We start from the raw sequence: 20,544 nt of genomic DNA, 5'->3' as shown, positions 1-20,544 counted from the left end.
GGGGGGCTGTCTGGCTGTGTTCAGAGCACTGCAGGTCCCGGCTTTTTGAAATAATACCCCTTTCACACCAGAAAATGCAGGTATTTACCAGGGAATATTGTCCCAGGATCATGCAGGGACATTCCCGGGTTGGCTCCCTTTTTTTTTTTTTTTTTTCATATATACTCTTTATTTTCATTACAATTTAAGACATGGGGTTACATTCTTTATAAACTACACATAAATATTTGTTACGACATTTTATTTACAGTTTAACATTAGTATTTATAAAAAAAAAAAAAAAAAGAAGAAAAGAAGAAGAATAAAAGGTAGCAAATTTCCAAAAACCCTCGTATCCCCACCCTATAACCGTACCAACCCTCCCTCCCTTCCCCCCCCCCCCCCACCCCTGCTTGGTAATATTTAGATTAGATATGTTGAAATTGGCTGCTAATGGGTTCCGTGAGTTTGTTCCTTGTTTATTTTTATGTTCAATGTCCCTTTTGGGCTATGGTCATATCAAATTGATTGTTCTCTGTAATTTCCCCAATAAATCATTGTGCTCCCCTTTTTGGGGGCTTCCACCATTTGTTAACTATCAATGTGTTTTCTACTTTCTAAATACGCATACTTAATATATTATTTAATGTAAAGTGCCTTTTTGTGCTAGTTTAATAATTATTAATAGTGAAATTCTTATCCTTGGTGGTATTTTAAGTGCAAATTTGCTTTTAGTGTATTAATCTAACATAAATTTAATTATTTAATAGTGAGAGAATATATATATATTGTTTATTTTTAACGTACATTAAACTATTTAATATTATAGTGTTAGTTTTTACGTGTTTTTAACTACTAGGAGAATAATCAATCCATCGGTGCCAGATTTTATAATATTTGTTCATCGCATTACGGCTCTTATATAATAATTTTTCTTGTTTAGCGGTATATATTACTAGTGCTTTCCAACAAGCTGGGTTTGGGCCATTCTTTGCCATCCAGTTTCTTGCAATTATTACTTTTGCTAGGGCACAGAGATTTGTAATGTACTGTCGGTCACCGGGGTCAAGCTGGTTTAACTCCATAATATTTAACAAACAACCGCTGGCCGAGAGAACAGACCGAGGTATACCTGAATCGACCAAGGTTTGTATTACCTCTGTCCAAAATGTAGTCAGAGTTTGGCACTGCCACAACAAGTGGAAAAAAGTGCCCTCCTCCCGATCACACTTAGGGCAGAGTACAGTTGCCCGTCCATTAAATTTGACCATACGGGTTGTTGACATATAGGCTCTGTGTAGGATAAAATATTGGATCTGTTGTACCCTTAACGCATTGGTGGCGCGTGTAATATTTGAAACAGCAAAACTCCAGTCCCTCTCCTCAATTGGACCGATATCAATGATCCATTTATTTTTTACTTCCTCCATACTTATTATACCCTTATCCCGGTTAATACCCTTGTAGATTCTACTTATTAATCCTTTAACCCCACCTGATCTTATTATTATTTTAAGTGGGGATTCTACTAGCCGCGGGGGGCCACCCTGAAATCGAGCCGCTAATGCTGATTTCAGCTGTAGATACCGATATAGGTATGTTTTTGGAAGTCCAAATTCAACCCTTAGTTCAGCAAAGGTTTTAATGCGTCCCGGAAGATATACTTGCCCTAAAGTTGTTATAGAATACCTATTCCATGCTTCCTTTACTTGTAACATATTTGACTCTTTAAAGGTCATAGGATCGTCAATTGGATGCATTGGGTCAAGGGATTGAATATTCAACCTTACTTTTGCTTCCTGCCAAATTTTTATAGCTTGCCTGACTAGTGGGGGGTCTGATGCCAGTATATTGGATTGTAATATTCTGTCCATAGGGTGACATCGTGGAGATTTTACTGTGACCAATGCAAGAGCAGTGTCACTGTCCTCTGTCACTTCAATCCAAGAGCGTAATAAGGCTAACTGGGCAGACAGATAATACGCTCGGAGGTCTGGAAGCCCCAGTCCTCCTGCCCCTCTTGCCAACATAAGTGTATTCAGTTGAACCTTTGGTCTGGTATTATGCCAGATAAAGGATGAAAGGGTACTATTGAATTTCCTAAATAAATCCTTTGGGAGGGGGACTGGTGATTGCTGGACCAAATAAAGTAACTGCGGAAGCACCACCATTTTTATTATATTAATCCTACCCGTAACAGACAGTGGAAGTTTACCCCATGACTTAAATTTTTTCTCTAGTTTACCCATCGTTGGGAGGATGTTATACTGGATAAAATCCTCAGAGTTACGGGTTACTTGTATCCCTAGATATTTGAACTTATTTGTCCAAGTCAGGGGGACTGGGGGGGGTAATGTCTGGGGTAGCGCGTTTCCAAGGTACAGGATGTGTGATTTATTCCAATTTATTTTAAAGCTCGAAAGCTTTCCAAAATTGTATATTGATTTTATGACCATTGGGAGTGAAATCCTATAGTCAAAAAGATAAATTAAAACATCATCCGCGTATAATGAAACCACATCCGTACCCTGAGCAACGCGCAGCCCACGTATGCCCGTTTGGGCTCTTAATCTACAGGCAAGGGGTTCTATTGCAAGAGCGAACAATAGGGGTGAAAGAGGACACCCCTGCCTAGTACCTCTTGACAATCTAAATGCTGGTGATGTCCACCCATTCAGACTGACCCTAGCAGTGGGGCGTTTGTATAAAAGCTGTACCCACTTTATAAAGTTTACCCCCAGACCAAATGCCTTTAGGGTGGCCCATAGATATGGCCATTCCACGACGTCAAATGCTTTGGTGGCATCTAACGATACCACTGCCGGCTGGCTTTCCGGTTCTGGGGGTAACTGTAAGTGCGTGAATAGCCTTCGTAGGTTGGAGGATGTTGATTTCCCAGGCATAAAGCCAGTCTGATTGGGGTGGATAATTTTAAAAATATTTTTTTTGAGCCTATTTGCCAAAATCTTTGCTAAAATTTTTGCCTCATTTGAAAGCAAGGAGATGGGGCGATATGAGTCTAACTTGGTTGGATCTTTGCCTGGTTTTAAAATGACAATTATTTTTGCCTCAACCATGGAAGCTGGGATCTCATCCTCCTCGAAGCATCGTATTAATGTCTGATGGAACTGGGGGGCAATAATCTCAGTGTATTTTTTAAATACCTCCCCTGGAATCCCGTCCAATCCGGGGGCTTTATTACCCGGTAACTCCTTAATGGCCTGGGATACTTCGCTCAACAGTATTGGTTCTTCCAATTCTAGTGCTTCGATTTGGGAGAGACTAGGCAGGTTACAGTTTTCCAACTGGGGGAGGATCTCCTGCGAGGAACTCTGAATCTCTGATGTATATATTTCTTGAAAGTATTCGCAGAACATTTCCCCCAGCTGGGAGGTATCATAGACCAACTGGCCCTGGTCATCCATTATGGGGCCTATACAAGAGGGGGGACCCTCGGCCTTGGCCAGATAGGCCAAAAAACGACCTGCTTTGTCTGCGGTTTGATACGCCCTACAAGACCGATGTAATAACAGTTTTGAATTCTCCTCCTGGATAGCCTCTAACCATGTTTTTTGGGCTTGTTGCCACTCTAATTTTGCTACTCCTGTTTTACTTAATAGATATTCAGACTCTAATTCTAGACATTTATCCTCCATTTTCTGTAAATGCTGTTTCTTAGCCCGTGTGATTTCAGCTATCTGTTTCCGAAATACCCCCCGCATATAAGCTTTAAACGTATCCCACTCAATAGCAGACGTAGCCGTGCCCTGATTCACCTCCCAGAATTCCCTCCAACAATTAATCATATTATCCTCCTGGTCTAGATAGCATAACCATGATGGGTTCATCTTCTAGAACCCTTGTCCTCTTTCAAGTTTATCCGAAAACTCCATTATCACAGGGGAGTGATCGGATATACCACGAGGTTTGTACTCTATACTTTTAACCAATGGGACAAAAGATTGAGATATCAAAATAAGGTCGATTCTAGAAAAAGTTTGATAGGACATGGAGAAACACGAAAATTGAGGGACTTTAGGATTACGCTCCCGCCATATATCCCGCCAACCTATGTCTCGCACGAAGCCTGAGAAGGCAGTACCTGATGATGTTACTGTGGAGGGACTACTTCTCCATCTGTCTAGTGCTGGGTCAAAGATATTATTAAAATCCCCTGCACACAATACCATAGCAGAGGAGTTGAGTGCCGCAAAGGAAACGGCCTTCACCAGTATTTCGTACGAGAAAGGGGGAGGAATATATACTGCCAGCAATACCAAAGGTAAGGAATTTATAACACAATCCAAAAAAACATATCTGCCACCGGGGTCTATCTCCACCCGATTGCTAACAAAGGCTAGTGACTTTCTTATAAGTACTGAAACCCCTCTAGATGAGTTTGTGAAAGGGGCATGAAATGCCCAACCCACCCAACGCTGTTTTAAAGTTAATAATTTCCCACCGGTAAGGTGGGTTTCTGAAAGACATGCAATATCTACCCCGTAGGAGCGTAGCTGGTTTAATACCAGAGAACGTTTGATCTTATTATTTAGTCCCCTTATATTCCATGCTAACAGCTTAACCATCGATTCTAATGCAAAAAAAATTTATAGACCACATACCCCAAACTTATACGGTGCAGATCCCATTTTTGTGGATCCAATGAGCCAGAATACAAACAAGAGCATGTTTACCATCTATATAAGTATACTTTCTAATATTCTTTATTTCCAAGCAGATCCCTCCCTCCCTCCCCCCTCCCTGTATACCCATATCCTACAGGCATACCTATCTCCCCCCCCCCAAAAAAGAAAAAAGACAATTTTAAGAACAAAATTAAAACATATAAAGTACTGAATTGTCGCCACATAAGAAAGAGAAGAAGAGAAAAAATCGTCAAGCTATGGGGGCTGACGAAAAAAAAAAAAAAAAAAAAAAAAAAAGGGCCACCCCTGAACGGGGGGAGAGCGCCCCAGCAGGTCACATTTGACTTATTTATATACTACTAATTATTTCTACACAGGCGCCTTCCGCCCAGAGCCCGATGGTTTTGTTTCAAGCCATTGGGCTGCCTCAGAGGGAGTTACAAAAAAATGGGTTGTATTATTATCCACCACTCTAAGTTTGGAGGGGAAAATCATGGAGTAACTTATGTCCAAGTCCCGCAGTTTTTTCTTTATATCTCCAAATTTTGCCCTCTCCTTTTGTACTTCTAATGCAAAGTCCGGATACACGGAGATCTTGTTTCCGTTGTACAGCAGTGGACCATTGGCCCGGATTGAGCGCAGCACAATATCTCTGTCCACAAAGTTTAAAAATTTCACAATGAATGTTCGTGGTGGCGCTCCCGGAGGAAGAGGTCTAGGAGGGACTCTGTGTGCACGTTCTGCTGCAAATTGTGCCGTAAATGCGGCTTTCCCTATAGAGTCTTTTAACCAGTTTTCCACGAATTTTTGAGGCTCTTGACCCTCGGCTTGTTCTGGCAGGCCCACGAATCGAAGGTTGTTGCGCCTGAGCCTTCCTTCCATCTCTATCATTTTTAATCTCAGATCGGAGGTCTGTTGAGTACAATGATTCATCTTATTAAGCCATTGGGTGTTGATATCTTCCAGACTTGATATGCGCTTTTCTGCTTCATCCATACGTACTGTTACCACACTTATGTCCGATTTTAAAGACAAAATTTCTGACTGAAGGTCTTTAATTTGTCCAGATAGACGCTGTTCTGAGTTCGTAATAGCGTCCAAGACCTGCTGGAGCGTAGGATCATTTGCTGCCTCTGGGGTCTTAGATTTAGTCGGAGTGGCTTGGGGAGTTGTAGACGGAGTCTGTGGGTTATTTCCTGCTTGAGATCTGGCGAATTTCTCAAGCCGAGCCGCGGCAGTGGTATTGCCAGTTTTACCCATATTTTCCCTTTGTTTTTATTATCTTACTTTCTTGCCTTCGATTAGTGGCGGCTTAATAGGGATTATACAGTGCTATGGCAGTTTTTTTTTTTTTTTCCCTAATTTGCGTTTTTGTAGTTTTTACTACCCAAAAGATGGCAGGATCCCAGAGTTAATTAGCGTAACACTGATTCCCATATGCAGTTTGAGTTTGCACTTGTGAATTCACTGCCACTTTGAGCATGCCAATACCTTATGTCTCAGTATACACAAACTGATATCAGACCTTAATTCTGGAGCTGAATTCCACCTGGCCTCGTATTTGGGATTATTCACACCTGACCTTATATGGCTTCAACTATACACAGTTCCGGTTGCAATTGTGCAATTAAGCAACTCGAATGTTTCAGGGCATAGAATTTCCCTATAATCGGGTGTGCAACATAGGTTGTGAGCCCTTTAGTTCACTGATATTTTGTACCAACAGTCCACAAATGCCACAGTACTTCACACTCATGTACAAGATGAGGATTCAGTCAGAAATATACTACTGGCCCCTATTGTGGACGGCTCACACCTGACCCACTTAAACTTATGCAGTGCTAGTAATATTTTATTACAGTCCTGGTTTAGGCTTTGTTCTGTTTAGGAACAGCAGGCACCGAGAGTTTGCTGAGTAGCACTGATTTCAGTGTATGATACAAGTTAACTGCACTCACAGAACACTGCCATTTTTGTATGTACCGTCAGTATATAGCCCAATATTCTTAAAAAGGCACCAAACTGTGGTCATAGTCCATAAACCACACTAGCACTGTATTTGCTTATAGCCAAAAAAGAAAAAACAGGAACAAAATAGTTTTATATACTGCACCCAGCGCCGTCTCCAGCCTCGTCCAGTCAGTGGAAATGCTTAATCCTTTATTTTAGAGCACTGTCCTTGGCATCGGGCTGCAGTACTCCAGGAAGACAAACTGTCCCAAACACCTTTCCAAACGGCTCACGTCCTGGGCTCACTCCCGACTACTGGCTCCCGCCCGGCTCCTGTGCTTACTGCCAAAGCGGTTGTAACAGGACTTGCGTCCTGGGTTCTGGCTCCCTTTGTCTAATGACTCAGCTACTCCGTCCAGGGTTAGAGGTTTTTGCCGCTTGTAGTTAGGTTGTAGCACCGGCACCTGCACCTGAGCTGAGCAGCGAGACCGGGCTACGCACTTCCGGACGCCGTTATCACGTGTCGTCCCTTCTTGCAGGCTGCACTAGGCTCTATGGTTCTATTGCCGGGGGAGACTCTATGCCTTCAGCGCCTGTGTAGGTAACGGAGCATTCCCTGCTGGGGAGCTCTCACTCCGTGCGTCCTACTCCCGCTCCGTCGTGGCCCCGCCCCCCCCGGGTTGGCTCCCTTTACACCAGCCTAGTCCCTGCATTTTCTGGTGTGAGCGGGAGAGAAAGCCACCCCCTCCCCTCCCTTTAACCGGCTATCTCATTTAACCGGCTATATCTTTGGAACCAACTGACCCATTTACATGAGACCAGAACTTTAAAGTGGGCTTCAAATGATTTTGGTCCCGTGAAACTGGAGTGCTTGGTTCCAGAGTAATCTGCCCTCAAAGAACATGAACAGCCATGAAATTACATTTCAGAAATAAAAAACTCTGTTTACCCACATTATCGCTGGAACCAATTGACCCATATGGACTGATTTGGGTTCGAATGAGATCAACCACGAGTTTCTGTGATGCCGTGGGGTGAAATGTCATCCGTCGGAACCGGATGGGGGGTCAGAATTATCGGGTCCCATGTTATCCTATGGGGAAAACGTTTTAGATTTGTCTGGCAATATCTTCTGTTCCCAGGGGCTAGCGACACGAGGCTGGGCTCTGGTCCTCAGCTCCAAAATGAGCTATGCCTGAAATGAGAGGGGGGGGGGGGGCATGTGCCTGGGTGCAATCCCCCCCCCCCTGAATGCACCCATGCCCAATACTCTCTTTGGCTCAGTGTTTCAGCATCTAATTATCCTGTTGTACCTCACTTTATCAGTATACACATCCGATATACAGATAGAGCCATCCTCATCTTTAATAGGATTAAGTGAGCCAGAGCTGTCAGACATAATCCTCTGCTAATACCCCACTGTATTGTTCTATGTATTGTATTGCAGCAGAGAACAGTAGATGATAATAAGCCTTGGCTCACCATAGCTCACCAGAGAAGGCTAGTTGAAGAAGGCTCATCTGTATCTCTTACCTCCCAAGTTCCACTTTTTAATATCTACAACTGGCCCACTGAGGTCATAAAAGGGAACACAAGTTTACCCAGACCTGACAGCCTGAAAGCATGTTTTCTTACTCCAAGCAGTTGGAGATGCTGCGCCAGGCATTCAACAGAAAATAGGCAGCATGATGATCACCAGACAGAGACCAGCTGACCACCTGGTTGGCCATAAATCATAAGTATTAAAATTGAGTTTCTATTTTACGCATATGTGCAATCTTTGTACTGTTATATATTTAGGGAGACACCTTTGTTTTCGCTATTGGGCTCAGTGTTCTTCCTTCTATTTCTTTTCTTTTCTATATTGGACTAGAAATATAAGATACTGTATATTTAATTATATTGTTTATTTTTTAATATACAGTAAATAATCCCTGTTTTTGTGATGAATTGCGCACTCACTATTGTGTCCAATGATGGTGGACCTCCGGCTTACTCTAGTATATATGTAATGCAAGACTTTTGTAATGTAAAATAAATTGCTTTATTCACAATCTCGTTCAATGTAATAAACAATGGTATAGGGGTGTAGGGTGGGTGGGGGTAGTCTCACTGGTGGATGGGTGTCACAGGGACCAATACTTCTGCAGATCTCACCAGAGTGTCTTCTGCAGGTATAGGTGTGTGTCCTTCCTCCCTTCGGTGAGTGGTCTAGGGGGGGTGGGCGTTACCAATCCTCCACGGTTGGGCATCGGGTGGATGAATTGCTGGTCAGGGTTGTGGGTGGGCACTCCTGACTTGAGGCCACAACACGAGAGTCTCTGGGCACACCAACCAACCCCATGCATTGCCCAACCGCAGAGGATTGGTAACGCCCACCACCCCCCAGACCACTCACTGAAGGGAGGAAGACACTGCAGAAGACACTCCGGTGAGATCTGCAGAAGTATTGGTCCCTGTGACACCCATCCACCAGTGAGACCACCCCCACCCCCACCCACCCCACACCCCTATACCAAATTGTGCTTCCTCTCAGCACAATGTCTGGCCACTGGCTGTTCACTTTGGCTAGACGATAAAGCTTGCCGTATAGCCAGGTGATGGTTCGCCATTCTTTCTTTAAATTGTCTCTCTGTCTTGCCCACGTAGTATAACCCACATGGACAAGACAGAATATAGACAACATAACGGCTGGAACATGTGACTGAGTGTCTGATATTAATTTTTTGTCCAGTGTGGGGATGGCTCACCGTGTCTCCTGTAATCATGGAGCTACAGGTCACACATCCCCCCACACATCTGTAACAACCTTTGGGGCGAGACAAAAAGTGGGTTGGTTTGCTACCCTTAGTTAGTCTGGCGATGTCGGTTTTTACCAACAAATCTGCCAGATTGCGCCCTCTCTTGTAAGCTGGCATGATCTGCGTGTTATGTAGACTTTTGAGATCTTTGTCTGACGTGATTAGGGGCCATCATTTTTTAACTTTTTTTGTGGTTTCACAGCTGCCCATCGCATGCTGTGTAACCCAAGGGATTCTGCAACCTAGAGCTTCCCTATTGGTGCTCGTTTTTAAAGCTGTTTCACGTGAGATATTCAATACCTTCTCTTTAATTTTGGATAATTCTTTCTTTTTATATCCTCTCTGTTCGAATTTGGCCTGCATGGTATTTAACTCTATGTGGGCTTGAGCCTCATTGCTGACTATCCTCCGTACTCTGAGCATCTGAGAGTAGGGTAACCCTTCCCTCAGTGCTCTGGGGTGGCAGCTCTCATACCTGAGAAGGGTGTTGCGGTCAGTCTCTTTTACATGTAATGATGTTGTTACATTATGTTGTGGCGTGCGCACATTGAGTGTTAAGGGTGCACAGGCACCCCCTAATGCTGTGCCCCACCCCCACACTTATTGCTGCTAGTAATACCAGAAATACCTTCTACCAAAGACTTTTGCCTTTTAGACCTGTATTCCATTAAAATAAGCGCCCATCAATCAATTATGTGTGTTTTGCATTATTATTTGTATTACACCATTGTCATATCACTACATACCTGTGTCATCCAGATATGATTTTTATTTTATTTGCATGTTTTGTTACTTAGATTAAAACTGAAATAGGCAGGATATAATGGTGTGGCTGAGAGACATTTTATATTGTAGTGAGTGCACGCCTGATTGGCGGTGTTAGACAGACCCAATGGCGGTGTTAGACATGTCCAATAGGTGGTGCTAGGCACAGCGCTTTGACAGTGCACCCCCTAATAAAATGTGCTGCGCACGCCTATGTGTTGTTATTAAATTGTTGTTTAGACTGATTTTGACATCTAGATAATTGATGACAGTATTACTCATATTGTATGTCAACTTAACAGGGTGAGCCAGTGCATTGTGTGCATCAAAAAAATTTTTAAGCTCTTCCATGCTGCCTCTCCAAAAGATCAGCAGATCATCTATATATCTGCGAAATAACAATATCTTATCAGCATATGGGGCTTGGAAGACTAGCTGTTGGTCAACCTCATTCATGTAGGCGTTGGCGTAGGATGGGGCCACATTGGATCCCATCGCTACGCCAAGGCGCTGGCCATACACCACATAGTTGAACAAGAAATAGTTTCTATTTAAAACCATTTGTAACAGGCTCATAAACAAAGAGACAGGTGGACCTTTGTAGGTCTCGTTGTTACTGATGAGGTGCTCCACAGCCCGCATCCCATCAGCATGGGGTATGCAGGTGTAGAGCCCAGTCACATCTGCGCTGCACATGATGACATCATCCGGTAGAGGGCCTAATGCACTGAGTAATTCTAACAGATGGTTTGTATCCTTAAGATACGATCTGGTCTTTTGTACACAAGGATTTAATAAAGCATCTAAATAAGTAGATACTGGTTGGAATAACGACCCCCTGGCAGAGATGATGGGTCTGCCAAGGGGCTTGTCCAAACTCTTGTGCACTTTTGGTAACATGTATAAGAGTGGAATAATAGGATACTCAATACTCAATGCCCTGCTCAATGCCTCTGAGATGATGCCATCACGGGCAGCTGTACCAATAAGATTATCCAACTCTTTTTTATAGACCTGAGTGGGGTCTTTAGGTAAAACCTCATACACCTGTGTGTCAGACAATTGCCGCATGCATTCAATGACATAATCAGACAGGTCCTGGACTACCACGGACCCACCTTTATCCGCTTTGCGGATTACGATGTCAGTTCTAGCTTTTTAGCTCTGCAGGGCTTCTCTCTCGATTTTGGACAAATTATTATGCTGTAAATCAGCAGATGTAGGGCCAGCTTGTCCTGCTGCTTCCATCATGCGTGTAAATGTCTTAATCAAAGGGTTAAACACTTGAGGATCAAATGATGATTTGGGTAGCAGTTTCTTCAACTGTGCGGGAATGTCAGCATTCGACTGATCGACTGTAGGTTTGTCCTTGTAGTATTCCCTCAACCTGAGGGTACGGCCAAATTTGTAACAGTCTACAGTCCAGTTAAATAAATCTGGTGAGTGACTTGGTACGTAGGATAAGCCTTTGGATAGTACAGCTGTTTAGCAGACAAGTTGAACACCAATTCTTCTATCGGCGGCTCCCTTTGCGGGGAAGCGGAAGCGGGGACTGGACCTGGATCGCGCAGGTGAGTGGGGCGGCGTTGGCTGACTCAGGTGGGGGGAGTTTCTCATCACTTGTTTGAGTATTTATATGTGTGGTTTTATCACTGTTGTATATCCCTGAGGACGGGCCACGTGCCCGAAACATGTCGGATGATTGAATAAAATAAATTTTTCACTTTGCAACAAATCCGGGAGTGCCGCCTGATTCCTATCCCTACATTAGGACTGCATGTCCATGCTGGAAGGCACCGGGTCAGATATTGATTGCATCATCCCTTTTGGAGTGCCGGCTTACCCCACCAATATATATATATATATATATATATATATATATATATATAGAAATGTGGGGCGAAATTTAATAGGGGCCGGTTTTTAGGCATGTTTTAAAATTGCACAAAATCGCACTTTTTAAAATTGCATTATTGGGCCGATTTTCGCATATTTAATGAAATGCGAATTTGCGGCAAAATAGCGCGATAAAGTGCGATATAGAGAGATTTTTAGTCATGAAAATGTGCGATTTTCAGTCATGAAAATCGGCACATTTTCTGAAATGTGTGATTTTGGTGTAAAAAAAAGTGGAAAAAAAATGCGCGGGGTCCCCCTCCTGAGCATAACCAGTCCCGGGCTCAAAGAGCCGGTCCTGGTTTCATAAAATCACAGGAACAAACAAGTTGGGGTTCCCTGGATTTTTATCAAACCAGCACCAGGCTCAAGGGCCGATCCTGGTTACCAAAATACGGGGGACAAAATGAGTAGGGGTCCCCCGTATTTCAAGAACCAGCACCGGGCCCAACCAGCCAGCAGGGTAATGCCACAGCCGGGGGGAGACTTTTTATACAAGTCCCCCCGGCCAAAGCATTGTCCCCCTGATGCATGGGCAGGGGTCCTGGGGAAGTGGGGACCCCCCCAAAGAAAGGGTCCCCCCCTCCAGAACTTACCTGGTTCCACCAGAACCATGCACAGATCTCAATGATCTGTGCATGTTTCTGACAAATTCGCCAGTTAGAATCTGGTCTAATTGTTTTGCGATTTTTAGTAACCTTTACTAAAAATCGCATCCCATTAAATAGACGATTTGTATACTTTTTAATGCGAAAACATCTGGATGCGATTTTGGTTTTACTAAAAATTGCACCCTATAAAATATGTGATTTTTGGAAAATGGCAGTTTTTGCGAAAAAAATCGCCCAAAAAAAAATACGCACCCTATTAAATTTCGCCCGTAATTTCTATAAATTTGTTTCAGTTGTTTATTAATCACTAATGTGAATTAGTCTGTGTAATCCCATTATATACAGAACTTGAAGAAGTGCAATCTCAGTCCTTAGTTCCTGGAGATGTTATCGTTGTTGGAGGAACACAGCTGTTTTTACCATGTGATGCGATTTTACTTAGTGGAGGATGCACGGTGAATGAAGCAATGTTAACAGGTAATTTCCAGTTGTATAAAAAAATCTCGGTACTTGTGAGTTATCTGGGCGCCCGATTTTTTGATTGTATGCCTTAAGTTAAGGCATACAATCAGATGCGATGCGATGCGATATCGCATCGCATCGCATCGCATGCGACCATCGGATGCGATGACCCGATTTTTCCATAGGAATCAATGTTAAAATGGACTGAGTCCATTTTAACATGGAATTCAATGGGAAAAAGGGGTCCTTTTCATACCCCTACTATCCAAGTGGGCATGGAGTTGGATATAAACCTGTGGCGAGCGTAGCGAGCCACCGAGCCCGAAGCGTGGCGAGCGAAGCGAGCCCCGTGAGGGGACGGTATTCCGTGTCCCCTCGCGGGGCTCGCTACGCTCGCCACGCTTCGGGCTCGGTGGCTCGCTACGCTCGCCACAGGTTTATATCCAACTCCATGCCCACTTGGATAGTAGGGGTATGAAAAGGACCCCTTTTTCCCATTGAATTCCATGTTAAAATGGACTCAGTCCATTTTAACATTGATTCCTATGGAAAAATCGGGTCATCGCATCGCATCGCATCCGATGGTCGCATGCGATGCGATGCGATGTCCCGATCCGACCCGATTTAGAAATCGGGCGCCCGGATAACTCACAAGTACCAAAATCTCATATTATAGATGTTCAGTAATGTGAATTACTGTAGGTGATTCCGATTTCCCATTGTTTCTTTCCACCAATCAGTAGATGTTGATGATCGGCGATCCATCTGGGAATCGACAATTTAAAGCATGTTCTAAATCTCTGATTCTTCAATCCTGCTATTTTTTTATTTGAAATCGGTGAATCAAGGATTTCCAACATGTTGGATATCCCTGATCCCCTGACCCGAGCATCTGTAGAATGGTGGTGAATCGCTCCAGTTCACCCATGATGGACAGTATTGGCCTCTTACATTGTTGACCTTTTCTTTCTAAATGTGTATTAATTAAATATTAAGATATTCTGTTTTTCCCTATAAATATTTTGAGGAGCTGTTTCTGTTTACAAGGTTCCTCTCAAGGTGGTAATGCTGAACTCTGTGTGTGATTGCCTTATACTAATATTGCTAATACTACAAATGTTTATGGATCTGACATTATAACCAACTTTTTCCAATGCCAGCATACACGCTAACATGTATTTGGGGATTGTCAATCACTTTGCATTATGGAATGCTTCTTGCCCCATTCAATGTACTTGACTAAAGGTAACTTCACTGCAGTGACTTCCAATGATAACATAAGATCACTAAGCTGCATCCTACCTGAATTCCTCTATACTACAGTATGTACAATATTTGACATGTAACGATGCTAGATCCTAGAGCAGGCATTCCCAACCACGGTCCTCAATGCACACTAACAGTGCAGGTTTTGTAGATATCCAGGCTTGAGCACAGGTGACTTAATTAGTATCTGAGGGATTCTGATTAAACCATCTGTGCTGAAGCCTGGATATCACTAAAACCTGCACTGTTGGTGTGCCTTGAGGACCCTGCTTGGGAATGCCTGTCCTAGAGGGTCAACATAATAAATTAATATGAGATCTATTAAAAGAGCAATGTTCTTTTTATCATAAACATTACATTTTTATTATGATATTATGAATGTTTCATGAAAATAATATGGGGGTACAGAAGGGAAAGAAGGGAGGGGGATGAGAGAAAACAATAAATGATAAAATAATAAATGTCACATCAGACTGCATCCACACAAAGCAATAAATCGTTGTATAATAAAGTAACATTTATCTACTGCGAACATAGTATAGATAGCTCAGGAGGTTTGTTTTAGATAGTCGAGTGGCCCATCTTTTCATTATAAAGAGACCAGCTAAGCCACTTCATCACTATTGAGTTCGGAGAAGATGAATACTTGGCGTCAGCAGTCTCGTAGACAAAATGGTTGTGTACCTTGCTTTGTATAGTGTCTATGGACGATAGTATATCAGATTTCCATAATTTATAGTTATATAATTGCCTTGGTACTGTAGCTATAAGGACATGACCCACAATATACCTGTCTGCTGTTGGGAATTGTATTGGGAAAACATGAAGCAACGCAAAAGCTGGGTTGGGGAGAATGGGTTGGTTTAATATTAAACTCATCATCTGAAAAACTTCCCCCCAGAGAGGCCTCAGGCCTGGGCATTCCCAAAATATGTGGAAAATTTCCCCAATGTTGCTACATTTCCTCCAACAAGAATTAGAGGACGATGGCAAAATTCTATGCAGCCTGATAAGCTTGAAAAACATTTCAGAATGGTTTATACACTGAGAGATCTTGAAACAAGACCTAAAGATATTCTCCCAGTCTTCCTCGCTAAGAGATCTATTTAAATCTCTCTCCCGCAGGGATTGGGATTTCAGTTTATGCCTACTATTGGCAGAAAGTAGGTGGAAGTACCACCACGATATGCCACCTTTATGAGAATAGGCGCTCGCCCTAGTTTTAAGAAATATTATGCTCACCAGGAGGGAATCACAAATCCTGGCAAAGGCTTCTTGAGGCTCATCCAGCAGAGGAGTACAAGGACAGGAGAGTGGAATATCCGCACAAGATAGGCTGTGTGGAATCCCAGCCAATGGACCTCTGGATGTCTTCTGGGTAGCCACCCAGGACCCCCATACCTAAGTCCACAGAGCACACCAGCAAGCCTTCGTGCCTATAACTGCCATAAGTTCCCATAAGACTTGATGTATCTACCAGTACTAGTATGCTGCCAGGACTTACTGTATGTCGACAAGTGGCAGTGTGAACTTAACCCCAAGGGACCCAAGCAGCTAACGGTAGGAGAGGGACCTGCACTGCCTACAGCAACCTAGTCTAACCCAAAATGACTAACTGATATATGAAACAAGATGGCACAGAAAGCATGCAAGCACAAAACATAGACTCAGGTGGCGACGGATGAATCCTGTTAAGCATAAGCTAATAGGACCTTAGTGCCTAACTGGAATGGACAAGACAAGACAAGAGCAGGAACAAGCTATATACACAGACTGTGACAAGAACAATTTAGGTATAAGGGTATACCCCCAAAAAGATGTGAACACATAAAGTATATACACAAACTCTCTCAGCAGCAGCTAATATATATGAATCAATCCTGACGCATGGGTGAGCACATAAAGAATACACACAGAATGACACAAAATAACCAAAGTATGTACAAGCACAACATGTGTGGCCTGACACCACTGCCTCCACAGATAACTCCAGGTGACAACTGCAGTAAACTGACACTCCCAAACACCAAACTGCTAATGAAAAGCTAGACTTGCTCAGCAAAAGAGAAGGGTTGTGTCAGTCATTGGTTCAGGAATGCCCCCCGGTGTTCAGGCAACAAGGAGTTACTAACAGGGACCAGATACACCAGCAGAGTCTCCACAGAACTCTATATCTGGCGCCGGGACAGCCCAAATGAAAAAACCTATAAAGACTTCACAGCCACCTGCTGCAGAGTGTCCGCCCCTGATTACAAAGAGCAAGCAGCTGGACACTGCTTCAGGTGTGCTAGTGATCACTCCCTGTAGCTGCCTGGCGTCCCCGTTGCCTAGGCAACCACTGTGGGAGAGGGGGTGCCGGTGGAGGGAGACACGCAGCATGCCTGGCAATGGCGTGTAGTCATGGCTGCCTAGCAACCGCCGGGACATGTACCCTGGGAGCCGGCCAGACACCAGAAGCGCCGTAAATACGGCACCTAACAAGAAAGGCAGGGAAAGCTGTTTTTTTAGTAGGTGTAGGTAGATGTGATTGTAGCCAACTCCTTATCTGTAGGTAAATTAAGAAGTCTTGTTTGGGCATGTTAAAATTGTTTCGTAAATAAGTAAAGGGCACAAAATTTTCTTCAACATACAAATCCACTACTGAAATTATTCCCTGTTTAATCCATCTATCTAGTGGTAAATTAGGGATTAAAGATTTCAAAGCCTTTAGTGATAAGAAGGGAGCCAGTAAAGCTACATTTTACAAGGATGCAATAATTTTATACTAGGCATCTAGGGTTGCTTTGATGGATTTGCAGAGGGCTGAGGCTTTCCTCGTTTCAGTAGTTGGAAGCCATAACAGGTCTGCAATGGGGATAGGGTAGGAATAAATACCTTCCAAAAGCACCTATGGTTTTGGGTCCTTAAGATCAAACCAGTCTCTAGCCTGATTCAACAAACAAGAGGTGTATTAAGATTCTATGGCCCTTATTCTGCTTCGTGCGGTACGGCCCGCGTGCGGCCGTACCGCCGATGTTTTTACTCTGCACATGCGCAGAGGTCAATCTGCGCATGTGCAGCCCCCTTCGCCGCAGACGTATTTCGTCCGCCGCAAAGGGGGCGTATAGGGGCGTGAGAGGCTTCATGCCCTCATTTCCCTATGTGTACGCCCCGCGTTTCATGGGCGTTCCCATGCAAACGCGGGGCGTATGCATGGTAATGAGGGCATGACGCAACTCATGGGGGCGGAAAGCTGACGTCGCCGGATGTCAGCTTTCAGCCCCCATACAAGCTACCACACGGACGATTGTCCGTGTGGTCTCAGCTTGCGGGAGCTGCCGGGGCGTGCGGACCTGCCTTCGATGGTCGACGACCATCGAATGCAGGGGGCAGCTCCCACCATGGTGGAGGCGTACGCCTCCACCATTTTTATGCGGATCGCCAGCCGTCCGTGTACGGACGGCCGTGGCGATCCGTAGGGTGGGCGGGGATTGGTTTGTGCGGCCGGAGCCCCGTGTGCGGCTCTGGCCGCACCAACCAGAATAAGGGCCTATATCTGGGTAGGCAACTCCTCCCTCCACTTTGGACTGTATTGATATTTTCTTTGCAATTCTAGGCTTATCCCCTTTCCAAATATATTTAGTCAGAAGTTGGTTAAATTTGTTAAGCAGGCTTTTGGGAGGGGATCTTGGGATAGAGCGAAATAGGTACATCAATTTCAGTAAGAGGACCATTTTGGCGGCAGCCACTCTCCCAAGCCATGATGCATCGTGCATCATCCAGTCTTCGGTCAGCGCTGCAAGGACTCTCAGCAGGGGGTTATAGTTGCAGTCAATAAGGTGTTCAGAGTACTTCTTAATTAGGTTTCAGAGTACTTCTCATCTACCGCCCCCCTGGAGATGGAAAGACATTTCTACAAGAGTTTGCAGATATTCTTGCTGGGCTAGTTCTGGAGCACCAAAGATGGCTCATCCTCAGGGATTTCAATGCATGGGTCGATGATAAGCTCTCACACCTTGGCCAAGATCTCATGTGCACAATGAATACTCTCGGGCTCACACAAGTCATCCCCTCTGCTACACATAAAAGTGGTCACACTCTTGATCTTGTCTTCCAGATTGGATTAGAATTATCTGACCTAAAGATAAACCTAGTCACATTGGGCCTTATTTTGGTTCACTCTTTCTGACAAAATACTTCTTAGATGGACAAAACCATGTGCACTGCAGGGGGGAAGATGTAACATGTGCAGAGAGAATTAGATTTGGGTGAGTAATTTTGTTTCTGTGCAGTGAAAATACTGGCTGCTTTATTTTTACACTTCAATATAGATCTCACTTTGAAGTAAAACCCCACCCAAATCTAACTCTCTCTGCACATTTTGCATATGCTCCCCTGCAGTGCACATGGTTTTGTCCGTCTAAGAAGGATTTTGTCAGAAAGAGTGAACCAAAATAATGCCCATTGTCAGACCACCACTCAATATGGTTCTCCGTCGCAACCCCTCAAAATAGATCTTTGCCCATGGAATTGCCCATGGAATTGACCAAATATCGCCCAAGGAGGGCTATGACTCCTACTGGATACTATAGCCCCAGTGCGTATTCGACCCTGCAAACCACACCATCAAGTACTCTGGTTTGACAACAGTATTCGTGATCTCAAGAAAAGGAGTCGTATTCTTGAAAGACGATGGAGGAAGACAAACCTGGCAGAGGATAAATTAAATATAATCAAACACATTGGAATATACCAATCAACAATCACCGCAAGAAAACAGAGTTCCTTTCAAATGAGATCATGACAGCAAAAAATAGGCCCACTCAGCTTTTCCATACAGTGGAGATGCTTTGCAAACCAGCATGCCTGCAGTCTGATGTAACCCTCTCCCAGTCAAGATGCAAATAGTTTGCTAAATTCTTTGCAGATAAAGTATCTATCATCCGGGCTGGAATCCCCATAGTGACACCATAGGAGTACCAACATACCAAGCCTGCCAGTGTAAGACACCTGCCTTCATGGGACATCTTTGACCAAGTGGATGTACAATACATTGCTGGAATTTTCCAACTGTTGCGTCCCTCCTCTTGTGATCTGGACCCTGCCCCATCCAAGCTTCTTTTAGGGTGTATGGAAATAATCGGCCCTGCATTTGCAAAAATAGTTCAATGATCTTTGCAGACAGGCGTTTTTTTCTGAATCACTAAAGGAAGCCATAGTCAGACCATTTCTTAAAAAAACTGATTAAGACCCTGACTGCATATCCAACTACAGGCCAGTATCAAATCTTCCTTTTCTAGGAAAGGTTATTGAGAAAGTGGTTGCAACTCAGCAAGAGACTCACCTGTCAACCCATAACATTTATGATCCATTCCAGTGAGGATTCAGGAGAAGACATACAGTAGCACAGAAATAGCTCTGGTATGTGTGCTCAATGATCTTCTAAATGCAAGGGATAGAGGAGACTGTTCAATCCTAATCCTTCTGGACCTCTCTGCAGCATTTGACACCATTGACCATATGATTCTATTTGAGCGCCTGAAGAATTTCTGTGGTTTGGGTGGCACAGTCATTAGCTGGTTCAAATAATTTCTTGCTGGCAGGTCACAGAGAGTTTCATCGGGAGTATACTCTTCACCACCAGTGCCGTTATCTTGTGGTGTCTTACAGGGTTCTATACTATCTCCCATGCTTTTTGCAGTATGCATGCTTCCACTTGGTGACATAATCAGACGCCATGGCCTCGTCTACCACTGCTATACAGATGATACCCAACTGTACCTGTCCTTTGCTCCAGGCACCGATAACACAATAACAACCTTAAATGGCTGCCTAGATGAGCTCCAGGAGTGGATGAGTGCCAGTTGGCTGAGACTGAACCCAGATAAAACAGAAGTCCTGATGATAAATCACAGGACAAGATGGCAGCATAGCCAATTGACAGGTCTTAAGCTGGGGGGCACAGCACTAAAAAACTCTGATCATGTGCGGAATCTTGGTGTTGTCCTGGATGATGGCCTGACACTTAAACATCAGGTGTCAGCCACAATCAAATCCTCATTCTTTCATCTGAGAAACATAGTCAGAATCAAGCACTTAATTCCCTCAGAAGACCTGCCTAAATTCATACATACATTTATATCATCACGACTAGACTACTGCAATGCTCTCTACCTGGGTCTTCCAGCA

The 20,544-nt window shown here is 43.9% G+C and overlaps 1 protein-coding gene across 1 annotated transcript in view; it reads left to right on the top strand.

The window, feature by feature from the left end:
- LOC146064270 (putative cation-transporting ATPase 13A4) overlaps nt 1–20,544 on the top strand; it is a 143,069-nt gene that overhangs the window by 27,658 nt on the left and 94,867 nt on the right. Inside the window, exon 9 of the mRNA XM_083177554.1 lies at nt 12,994–13,125. Within this exon, the coding sequence (XP_083033680.1) occupies nt 12,994–13,125 (132 nt within the window). The remainder of the gene's footprint in view (nt 1–12,993; nt 13,126–20,544) is intronic.

The sequence above is a fragment of the Crinia signifera genome, chromosome 3 (assembly GCF_055691185.1).
Source record: "Crinia signifera chromosome 3, ASM5569118v1, whole genome shotgun sequence".
NCBI lineage: Eukaryota > Metazoa > Chordata > Amphibia > Anura > Myobatrachidae > Crinia > Crinia signifera.
Note: the sequence above shows the minus strand (reverse complement) of the source record. Positions and strands in the feature narration are given on the sequence as shown.